The sequence below is a fragment of the Rhinatrema bivittatum genome, chromosome 3 (assembly GCF_901001135.1).
Source record: "Rhinatrema bivittatum chromosome 3, aRhiBiv1.1, whole genome shotgun sequence".
Taxonomy (NCBI): Eukaryota; Metazoa; Chordata; class Amphibia; order Gymnophiona; family Rhinatrematidae; genus Rhinatrema; species Rhinatrema bivittatum.
The window spans coordinates 324452717-324464781 of NC_042617.1; the positions used below are offsets into that span (position 1 = coordinate 324452717).

Here is a 12065-nt window from a genome sequence, read left to right on the forward strand (position 1 = left end):
GACGCATATGCGCAAAAGCCCAAGAAACCAGGTCGATAGTGGACGCCATGGACACCAGGACCTGAAGGTAATCCCAGGCCATGGGTAGCGAGAGTGAAAGAAAACCGCGCACTTGATCCGTAAGTTTGAGCACCCGAGCGTCCGGCAGGAAGACCTTGCCGGCCCAGGTGTCGAAGCGTGCTCCCAGGAATTCCAGAACCTGGGAGGGCTGAAGATTGCTTTTGGAAAAGTTAACTATCCACCCAAGAGAGGTCAGGAGAGCCAAGACCCTGTCGACTGCCAACTTGCAGAGAGCCTCCGACTTGGCTCGAATGAGCCAATCATCCAGGTAAGGATGGACTAGGACTCCTTCCAGGTGGAGTGCGGCTGCCGCCACCACCACCATGACCTTAGTAAAAGTGCGTGGCGCAGTGGCGAGGTCGAACAGGAGAGCCCGGAACTGGAAGTGTTGTCCCAGAATTTTGAACCTGAGAAACTTCTGATGGTCATGGCGTATCGGTATGTGCAGGTAAGCCTCCGTTAAGTCGAGTGAGGCCAGACATTCGCCTGCATGAACCGCCGCTATCACCACCCTCAGGGTCTCCATCCGAAAATGGGGAACCTTGAGGGCCCGGTTGACTCTCTTCAGATCTAAGATTGGACGGAAGGAACTGTCCTTTTTGGGAACAATGAAGTAGTTGGAATACTGGGACTATGATGCCGAGCTCTTGTAGCCTGCACAGAGTCTGACAGACCACTGGCCGCTTCCAACTGCCGCAAGGAGAGATTATGTAAAGATCCGGCAGATCCCGAGCAAACTAATGCATAACCTCTCTCTTTCACCTCCAGAACCCACTGATCCGACGTAATTTTGACCCATTCCTCGAGAAACCGGGACAGTTGCCCACCTAAGTTTGGAATGGAGGAATGGGCCGGCCGGATCTCATTGAGGAGATGACTTGGTGGCAGAGTGTTGTGGGTTACCATCTCGGAAGGAACGACGGCTACGAAAAGAATGAGACCAGGACTGGGATCTAGAGGAAGTACCTATTATACCGGCGCTGACCTCTAAAGCGAGAGTGTGAAGGAAAGAAGGACTTAAGACGGTTTCGAGCGGTCCTCCGGCAGCTTATGAATCTTGTTCTCTCCCAGGGATTTAATAAGCTGTTCAAGGTTCTCACCAAAAAGCAATTACCCTTGAAAGGAAGTGAGCCCAACTGCAACTTGGTGGAGGAATCCACAGACCAATTGCGCAGCCAGAGGAGACGTCTGGCCGACACAGCTGAGACCATGGCCCGGGCCTGCACGCGGAGCAAATCATATAGGGCATCAGCCCCATACGCAACCGCCGCCTCCATCCGTTCTGCCTCTGCAGACGGGAGGGTCCTGGGTGCTGAGCAATTGTTGAACCCACCTGAGGCTTGCCCGCTGCATGAGACTGCTGCAGATTGTCGCCCGGACTCCCAAGGCCAAGACTTCGAATATATGCTTTATTTATTTATTTAGGGTTTTTATATACCGACATTCGATATAAAATATCGAATCAGGTCGGTTTCCATAGAACAAAACTGTTGCTGGTAGGGCGTTACATTAAACATTAAGTATTGAACATTAAACAAGGGTAAGGTGTTACATTAAACATTAAACAGAGTTTAGAACAAAAGAATGTATATCGGTAAATATTAAATATAAAATAGATGGCAGTAATTAGTCAAATAACATGAGTAAATGATAAGACTAACTACAAATAATTGGTAAATAACAAATTCGTCAAATAACATGAGTAAATGATAAGACTAACTACAAATAATTGGTAAGTAAGGTTGGAATGTACTGGTAGGGGTATACAGGTGACTGTTGTCACTGTTGGTGGGCAAAAACATGGGAAGAGCAAAAACTAGTGAGCTAATGTATCAAGAAAGGGTCTTTCATAGCAAGTGGACTGTCCAGATAGGGCGAGTTCGGATCCTGAGGGTATATGGGCGGTCGTGGGCTTTATATTGAGTTATTTTGCTCTTTGACCGGTGTCAGAGTGTTCCTGCGATTCCGGAAAGGCTTGCCGGAAGAGCCACGTTTTTAGATTTTTCTTGAAAGTTAGATGGCAGGTTTCTAGTCGAAGATCTGGCGGTAAAGAGTTCCAGAGGGTGGGCCCGGCTGTTGAGAGTGCTCGTTTAGTGAAGTTTTGATCGGGGGCGCATATAAAGAACCTTTGTAATTATATCTGATAGGTTTTTTTGATGTGTGAAGGTGGAGTTGCGAGATAAGATTTAGGTGGGCGCTGCCCATAATATCCTTGTGGATCATTGATAATGTCTTGAAGGTGATTCTGGCTTTTATAGGAAGCCAGTGAAGGTAGTGCAGGATTGGTGTGATGTGGGCTCTTTTGTTGGTGTTGGTGAGTAGCCTCGCCGCAGCATTTTGTACCATCTGTAAGGGTTTTATAGATGAAATCGGAAGACCTAGAAGAAGAGAATTGCAGTAGTCTAACTTTCCCCGCAGGCTAAATAGACCGACAAACGCGGCATGATCAAAGAAGGGAGCCGCCATGAGAAGGAAATCAGCAGAGCTGAACTGCCCCGGTAAGCGAAAGCAGGCGAATGAACCCTGCTGCTACCTTCCCTGAAGCAGAGCAGGGAAAAAAATAAGCTTATCGTTTATACTTTTTTTTTTTCAGTAACTGCAGGGGAATGAAGCTTCCCTGCTAAGCTACCTGAGGTATGGAGCTTCCCAGGGTCAGGGCAGCCAGAGAGGGGGAGTGATTGGACCACTAGTATCGCCCCAACAGACTAGCAGGCCACCAGGAAGGGGAGCCTAGGCTGAAGAATCAAGGGGCAAGCCCCCTAGGTCCCCATAAGAGCGAGGAGACAGAACTGCCTCCGTCCAAGCAGAAGTTTTGAATTAAATTCTGCTAAAAAAATTTGGATTTTTTTTTTTAATTTATAAAAGGATAAGGAATACTTGCTTGATCTTGGAAAATTATGAGAAGAAAATCTCACAGGAAAAGAGAAATAGAGTAAGAAAGGAAACCACAGGTTCAGCTGCCTGCATCTGCTGGAGACAGAGAAATACTGAAGGGATGGAGGGTAGGCTCTGACCTGATATAGGATACCCTTTCAGTTTTTCTCTGACTCCATCTGCTGGACAGGAGGCTCAACCCACTGTCTGGACTGAACCAGGTATGTACAAGGGAACCAATTCGCTACCTGTTCCAAGGACCACGTGTGGGGTCTGAAAGCTCCACTCAGCCTGTCCCCTACCATGTTCTCCGTCCCAGCCAGGTACATGGCCCTGAGCACCATCCCGTGTGACAGGGCCCAGGATCAGATCTGGACTGCTGCCTGGCACAGGATGTTCAATCCCGTGCCTCTCTGCTTAACATACTACATAGCTACCTGGTTGTCAGTTTGGATCAAGACAAACTTTGTTGGACAGCTGATCTCTGAAAGCCCATATCATGTACCTAAATGCCCGGAGCTCCAGGAAAATGATTCGGCAAAGCTTTCCTGGGCAGACCAGAGATCCTGGGTTCTGAGCCCATCTACATGAGCTTCCCAGCCCAGGTGGCTGCATCCGTTATTAGGATGACTTTGAAAAGAGATCCTCCATACCAGAATTGAAAGTAACCTCCACCAGGATAACAAGTCTTGGAGAGATGGGCGACTTGGATGTGGTCCTGGATACTCTGCATGGACTGGCACCACTGCGACCTCAGGGTCGATTTGGCTCTGAGTATGTGTAATCATGCCAAGGGAGTGACATGGAAGGTTGCGGCTATATGCCACGATGGACAAAGTGAAGGGCCTTTGAGGCAGGATGGCCTTGGCTTGAGCTGTGTCTAGCAGAGCTCCTATGAAGTCCTATTGAGGTGATGAGCCGAGAGGGGAATTTGGGTAGTTGATAAATCCTAGCAACTCCAACACCTGGATGGTCAGGCACATGGATCTGACAGCCCCTGCTTAAGATGAACTCTTGACCAGCCAATCATCCAGATAGGGGAAAACATGCACCCCCTAGCCTGTGGAGGTGCACTGCCACCACGATCAGGCATTTTGTGAAGACTCGTGGGGCTGACACTAGCCCGAACAGCAACACCCGGTACTGGAAGTGCTGTTTTCCCACCACAAATTGAAGATACTTCCTGCGACTGGGGAAGATCTCGATGTGAGTGTATGCATCCTTTAGATCGAAGGAGCAGACAGTCCTTTTTGCAAAAGGGGGATCAAGGTGCCCAAGGAAGCCATCTTGAATTTTTCTTTTTGGGACAGAGTCCTCCTGTTTTCTTTAGAATAAGGAAGTTCCTGGAATAGAATCCCCACCCTCTTTGCCCTGGTGGGACAGGCAAGACTGCTCTGGCTGTTAAGAGAGCTCCGTTAGTAGTACCTCCTGATGTGCTACCAGCCCTCAAAATGGGCGTGGAGAGCAATTGGGTGGGACACCCAACAGATTCAATTGGGACCCTTGACAGACTATGGATACAACCCAGTGGTCCGAGGTTAGAATAGGCCACCGGTTTGTGAAGAACTGCAGCCTGCCCCCAGGCCAAAGGGTCCAATGTCCCAGGTACGGGCGACTGGCGTACACTCCCTACCACCCAGTCAAAACCACATCCCTGGAGTTGACAGTTGCTGGCTGGGGGTTGGGAACTCTCTGCTGCCTGAGACAGCCACAGGAGCCCTGATGGTGTTGATGGGAGCAAGGGGACAGAGGATGGACTTCCTGTGTCCCATTCTTTCAGGCCTCCTAGAAGAGGACGGATCTGGAATGCTGGCAGAGAGCTGTTGGAAGGGTTCATGGTGGTTCCTGAGCTGGGCAATTGCGCCCCTCACCCTATCTCCGTAGAGATCCTCACCAGTACATGGCACGTCAGCAAGTCGTTCCTGTACCTCTGGTTGGAGATCTGAGGTCCATAGCCATGCCATTCTGCGAGCGATGATTCCCGCTGCAGAGACTCTCGTTGCTGTCTCGAAAACACTGTAGATCACTCGGACCTCATCTTTTCTGCACTCCAGGCCCTTAAGCACCAGCGACATGAGGGTGTCCTGCAGCTGTTGAGGCAGCTGCTCGGCCACCTGCTTCCTGATGTCCCGCAAATACTGGCTCATGTGGGAGCAATGCAGGCAATAAGCATGGCCCCTTGAAAGACTTTCCTTCCAAGAGTGTCTATCGCTCTGTGGTCCTTCCCTGGGGGTGCAGAAGACCGCTATAGGCTCTCGAGAGCGGATTCAAACACTATGACTAGTGAGGCAGCTGTTGCTTACTGAATCAGGGAGCCTTCTGGACAAGTTAAACCTCGGCAGCATTCTTATTCACGGGAGGCACTGTGAGGGGGGTGTTCCCATATCCTCAGCAGCAACTCCTTAAGGATGTCGTGTACCACGATCTCCTTCGGAGGCTCCATGAACTGGAGGATCAAGCATTTTATGCCTGGCATTCTCCATCAGTAACTGAGACGGAATGACTTCCCCCACTGCCCTCACAAACCCTTCAAAGGTTAAGTACTCAGGCAGGTACTTCCTTCGCTCTTCTGGAGAAGGGTATGAGGGGAGACCCTCAGAGCTCTCAGAGGCATCCCCGCCCCCAGAGGTGAGAGGGACCCTGATCCTCACTGTATGCTACAGGGGATAGGGCCCTAGGCACTTTGCCTTCATCCAGAGGTGCAGGCAACCGCAGAGCTGGACGAGGGGGTAACAGGCCTCGGTAGAGCTTCCTCCTCGGCAGAACCGGTGATGACCACCGTATCGGTAGGGGGAGGCATCAGTGTCCCGCTGGGCACCAATACTGTCCCAGCTCTGGTACCGTCTGTCCCTCAGAACAAATGCCATGCAGCACCCATTCCACCATCAGTTGGACTCCACGCCCCAGCTCCTCCTCAAACATTGCAGATGCCAACACAGACTGGAAGGAAAGAGGGAAAGTCAGATCTTCAAACCCGTGAGGCCGATTGGTGACTAGTATCAGGACCGGTGGAGATAGTCGTGGATCCCCGATACCAATGGAGGACTGATGCTACTTTATGTGGGGTCGCTTCAGGGGCATTGCGGCATAAACCAGTGCGTCTTCATGCCCAGCATCATGCATCAACAGGGACCAGCGCAGATGCTTCTTTGGCTTCTCTTGATGCTTGGCCCTGCCCTTTCCCAGTGCTGAATCTAATGACAAGGAACCTGACAATGACTGGTCTACGGCACCTCTATCTGCTGGTGGCACAGATTGAACTGACCGCCCTGCCGATATCGATGGCACGGTGTCCATGGATGCAGCTCCAAGGTCCATTGACTCTGATGGCTTGGTCTTCTTCAGCCCAAAGAGCTGTTCCATCTTGTTGAGCCGAAGGGGTCGACAAGTTGCACACAAGCGACAACCCCAGATGTCATGCGATGCCCCCAGGCAGAAGATACATCTCGTAAGGGTCCGTAATGGACATGGTCCTCTGGCACTGGGAGCATCGCCAAAAAACCATGATGAGACAAAACAAAAGGGCAGGCATCGATCACCGGTGGGTACCGAAGCACCGCCGCCTCGTGGGAACTGACCATGAAAGGAAACTTACCAGAAGTGTCAAAAGCCTGACTAGGAGTATTATGGGAAAGCATTGAGAGGAACCCGGTATTGCAAACTGCAAGGGAAAAAACTGCAAGAAAAAAAAAGTTTTCCAACAGGTCAAAAACCAGCCAAAGTGAACTCACTCTCACCACAATGCTTACAGCTCTGCAGAAAAAGAGACTGGAGAGGGACCAGGAGTGAACCTGTGGTATAGGGCATGCTCAGTGTGCCAAGTCAAAGTTCTAGAAACTTTGACATAAGTCTTCCGTGTTGATGTCGCACCCATGTGCGAGGACTAGCATCCTGCTTATCCTTACAGAACAAAAATATATAGTTGCTCACTAGTGAGAAGCTCCCCACTAGTGGCTTTGCTTAGCTTATTCACTGTCATCCTATAAGTGCTGCCCCAGCCTACCTCCGTGAGTACTTGAGTGGCACTGAGCCTGTGGCACTCTTTCTCCAACAGATCAAGCTTGTCCAGTTTTGCCTGAATTTCTACTTGGTCCAGTTCTTTCTCCTTCTGAAGCAAGGTCTGTAAAACAGACAAAACGACTGAACTTTTAGCATAACATCTTCTCAAAGTAGCCAAAGGCAGAGTCTCCAAAGCATAAACAATTCTAACCCATTTCTTTGAAGACATAAATAAGACCCACTCCATCCTAATGGTGCTTGGCGATACAAAGCATTCCACAAATAGGATAAAACTTGTGGAAGCATTTGCAGGACTAAGTCTCCGAAGCTACAATAAAGACTCTTTAAGGATCTGATACGACCTTGGACGAATGCATCTCTTAACTTGCAGGTCTCCTACCTTCTAGGTTCCTCACCCCCCCCCCCCTCACCTCAAGATCTCTTTCTGCACCTGCACTCTGATTGCCAGGGGCAGGAGGGCGTGAAAGGGTGAGCTCACTCGAGCAGTCCCCAGCTCAAGGGAAAATCCTGTGACAAACATGTGGCAACATTTGAATATTGAATGTTCAACTTTTTCTCCCCTTTATACAAATAAAGTCATTTTCTGACTTTTTTGTTCATCCGGTTTGTGTGGTTCTTTTATTAGGGGGAAAATATTAAGGACTGATGCTGGGAGGGAAATAGAGTACGAAGAAGGATCTAAAGAGGTGGGGGGATTCTTAGAGGAAGAACAGAGAGGGCAAAGGGAGGATAGGGGGAAGTCAGGAAGCAGGGACAATTTCCTCATATATTCTCTCCCCACACCCCCTCCGATCCCTACACTCACCAATAATCCTTCTAACCCCCTCTCTCCATGCACAACCAGTATCCCCTCCTACCACTCAACCTCCCTCTCCCCCCACAGTATCCCTGCAATCCCCTGTGATCTCACGCAAGTCCACCAGTTCCACCCCATAGCCCTTCCCTTACTCTCCCATCCCCTCTCCCCCAGATCCTCAGGCTTGTCCTCCCACATCCCAGCTCAGCTGCAGAGCAGCAACAGTGTGGCACCCTGGGCTGCATAGTCCTCCTTTGCTGCAGGGGTCACGCTTTGAACCATGTGGAACACTGTAATGCTGCATAGTTCAAAGCGTGACAGTTCAGACCTGGCAGCAGAGGAAGATGTGACTCAAGGTGACGCACTGCCACTGTTCTATCGTCTGTGCAGGGTGGTGATTTCACAGGAAGGGTTGGATCAGGGGAGACCAGAGGCCTTGGTGAAAGTACTACAGTTCTAAAGAAGTGCTGGATGCACACTAGATAAGAAAATTATTCCTTACCTGCTAATTTTTGTTCCTGTAGTACCATGGATCAGTCCAGACCGTGGGTTATGTCCCCAGTCCAGCAGATGGAGTCAGCACAAGCTTCGAGGGGGCGTTACCCTATATACCACTACCCCCTCTGCAGGAGTTCAGTATCGAGTATCTCAAAGCCCGAGTAGAAAACCCCCTCTGGATCAAGTTTGTATGAACAGTCAATGCATAACGATTGCAAAACTCAACAATTAACGGTAGCCATCCTACCAACTTGTAGGGAGCTGTGAAAACATTGAAAAGTAAAAACTGCGACACACAGAACATTGTGATAAGGGACGTAGAGTCGAGCAGGAAAACGGACCCAAGCGCGGTGGGCGTCTGGACTGATCCATGGTACTACAGGAACGAAAATTAGCAGGTAAGGAATAGTTTTCTTTTCCCTGTACGTACCTGGATCAGTCCAGACCGTGGGATGTACCCAAGCTTCCCTAAATCGGGTGGGGTCCTGCGAGGCCTGCTCGGAGAACCTGCTCGCCAAAATGTCCCGAGACTGAAGAGGCGAGGTGCAGGCGATAGTGCCTCGAGAACGTGTGTAACGATTTCCAGGTAGCTGCTGTACAGATTTCCTGAGTAGAGACCGAGCGAGCCTCCGCCCAGGAAGCCGCCTGAGAACGTGTAGAATGAGCTACAATGCTGGGTGGGGGAGTCCGCCCCGCCCCAATGTAGGAAGCAGCAATGCCCCGCCTTCAGCCACCTTGCAATGGTCGCCTTCGAGGCCTGAGACCCCTTCCTGGGACCTGACCAAAGCACCAAGAGATGGTCAGAAATCCGGAACTCATTGGTAGCCTCCAGATAGAGACGCAGCGTGCGTCTGACATCCAAGAGTTGGAGAACCTTCGGCTCGGAGGAAGAGAAGGACGGCAATTCCACCGTCTGGTTCACATGGAATGCAGACACCACCTTCGGAAGGAAAGAGGGAACGGTGCGAAGCGACACTCCAGAGTCGGAGAAACGCAGATAAGGCTCTCTACAGGACAGAGCCTGCAGCTCCGAAATGTGGCGAGCGGAACAGATGGCCACCAGGAATACCGTCTTGAGAGTGAGATCCTTGATAGTTGCACTGCGCAGTGGCTCGAACGGTGGTCCCGACAGGGAGCGAAGCACCAGGTTGAGACTCTAGGAGGGACACGGGTCCCGTAACGGAGGACGTAAATGCTTGACACCCTTGAGGAAACGAGCAATGTCCGGGTGCTGTAGCAGAGAGCCCCCATCGCGCAACAGCGAACCCAAGGCGGCCACCTGCGAGCCCTTTGTCCACCCCCGCCTGTAAAAACTGAAGGATCTGAGGAACAGAAGCCTTAGTGGGTCTCGTGTCCTGGCTAGCACACCACAGCTCGAACACCTTCCAGACTCTAACATAGGCCACCGACGTCGATGTCTTACGTGCCCGTAGCAGCGTGGATACTACCGCCTCCGGGTAGCCCCGGCGCCGGAGGCGGCGCCTCTCAAAAGCCAGGCCGCAAGACAGAAGAGTCCTGCCTGATCGAAAAATACCGGACCCCGACGTAAGAGACGGGGGAGGTGCCCCAGTCCGATTGGCCCGTCGATCACCAGCTGTAGCAGGTCCGATAGACGAGCAGTTGCATCGCGTCCGACAGAGACCACTCTCCGGGGTCCAGCAGTTGGCGACTGAGGAAGTCCGCCTGAACGTTGTCCACTCCGGCGATGTGAGAGGCCGCTAGCCGGACGAGATGACGCTCTGCCCATTGCATCAGCAGCGCCGCCTCTAGCGCGACCTGCCGGCTGCGCGTGCCGCCTTGGCGGTTGTTGTAGGCCACTGTGGTAGCGTTGTCCGATAGAATTCTGACCTCCCGGTTCCGAAGAAGCGGCAGGAAATGTCGCAGAGCTAGCCTGACCGCCCTGGTTTCCAGACGGTTGATGGACCACGTCCCCTACGTGGCGCTTCGATCGCAGACTGCTCCCCAGCCCACTAGACTGGCATCGGTGGTTACCACCACCCAATTTGGCAAATCGAGAGACACGCCGTGGGCCAGGTTTGACGGATCCAACCACCAGCCCAGACTGTCCCTGGCCTTCTGCGGAAGCGGGAGGATCATCTGGTAGCCCTGCGAAATCGGTTTCCAACGGGAGAGGAGCGCCCACTGCAAGGGCCTGAGATGCGCAAAAGCCCAAGGGACCATGTCGATGGTGGAGCCCATCACCCCCAGGAGCTGGAGGTAGTCCCAGGAAGTGGGATCTTGTAACGCAGAGAACCGCTGTACATGATCCCGCAAAGAGTGCGCCTTGTCCTGATGCAGAAAGACTTTGCCCAGCCGGGTGTCGAAGGTCGCCCCCAAAAAATCCAAGCGCTGCGAGGGTACGAGGGAGCTCTTGGAGAAGTTCACTACCCATCCCAGGGACTGCAGGAACTGTACCACCCTGGTCACTGCTGCTTGTCCCTGGTTGAAGGACTTCGCTCGGATGAGCCAATCGTCCAGATAAGGGTGGACCAGCATGCCCTCCTTTCAAAGGGCTGCCGCCACAACTACCATGATCTTGGTAAAGGTACGCGGTGCCGTCGCCAATCCGAATGGGAGAGCTATGAACTGGAAGTGCTGGTCCAGGATCTTGAACCGGAGGAGACGGTGATGATCTGGGCGGATGGGAATGTGCAGGTAGGCCTCCGTGAGATCCAGGGAGGCGAGGAACTCCCCCCGATGCACCGCCGCAATCACAGACCGCAGCGTTTCCATGCGAAACCGGACCACTGAGGGACTTGTTGACTTCCTTTAGGTCCAGGATGGGCCGGAAGGAACCGTCCTTCTTTGGCACTACGAAGTAGATGGAATAGTGGCCCGAGCCCACCTCTCCGAAGGGCACGGGTGCGATAGCGCCTATCTCCTGAAGTCTGTCCAACGTCGACTGCACCGCCCTTCTCTTGAGCGCCGAGCCACAGGGGGAGAAAATGAACCTTGTCTGCGGGGGACGGACAAATTCCAATGCGTAGCCGTGTTCTATGGTGTCCAAGACCCACTGGTCCGAGGTGATCTGCGCCCACTCCTTGTAGAAAAACGCCAGCCGACCCTCAATTCTGGGACCGGCGGAGTGGGCGAGCCTGACATCATTGTGAGGCCTTAGGGGAGGGGTTACCTGCTCCGGGGGCGGTGCGCGCGGGCCTCCGTCTGCGAAAGGAACGCGACCAGGTCTGTGACCTGGAGGCGGTGGGTCTAGAGCCCGATGGCCTGTAGCTCCTGTAGCGCCGCTGCGCCCTGGCTCTGGTCCGGGAAGAGGCATACGCTCTAGGAGGACGATATCTATCCTCCGGCAGACGATGAACAGCGTTTTCCCCCAGAGACTTGATGATCTGATCCAGATCCTCCCCGAAGAGGAACTTACCTCTGAATGGAAGGGAGCCCAGACTCGACTTGGAGGACGTATCCGCTGCCCAGTTGCGAAGCCACAGCAGGCGCCGTGCCGCCACTACTGACACCATGGATCTTGCTAGGACCCGAAACAGGTCGTACGAGGCATCCGCCCCGTATGCCACCGCTTCTAGCCTATCCGCCTGGGTGGCCTCATCGGCGGGCAGGTCCTGCGACATGAGAAGCTGTTGGACCCAGAGAAGACTAGCTCGCTGAGCAAGCGAACTGCACATCACCGCCCGCATACCCAGGGCGGAGACCTCGAAGACCCTTTTGAGAAAGACTTCCAACTTGCGATCCTGCGTGTCCCGCAAGGCCGCTCCTCCCGTCACAGGTACAGTCGTCCTCTTCGTGACTGCCGACACGGCGGAGTCTACTTTTGGAACCCTGATGAGTTTCAGGAAATCCTCATGCA

General features: G+C 52.6%; 1 protein-coding gene across 3 annotated transcripts in view; it reads right to left on the bottom strand.

Annotated features, from left to right (window-relative positions):
• CEP57L1 (centrosomal protein 57 like 1) overlaps positions 1 to 12065 on the bottom strand; it is a 146873-nt gene that overhangs the window by 82519 nt on the left and 52289 nt on the right. For all 3 annotated transcript variants that reach the window (XM_029595298.1, XM_029595300.1, XM_029595297.1), the window contains one exon: positions 6938 to 7054. In XM_029595298.1, coding sequence (XP_029451158.1) covers positions 6938 to 7054 — 117 coding nt within the window. The remainder of the gene's footprint in view (positions 1 to 6937; positions 7055 to 12065) is intronic.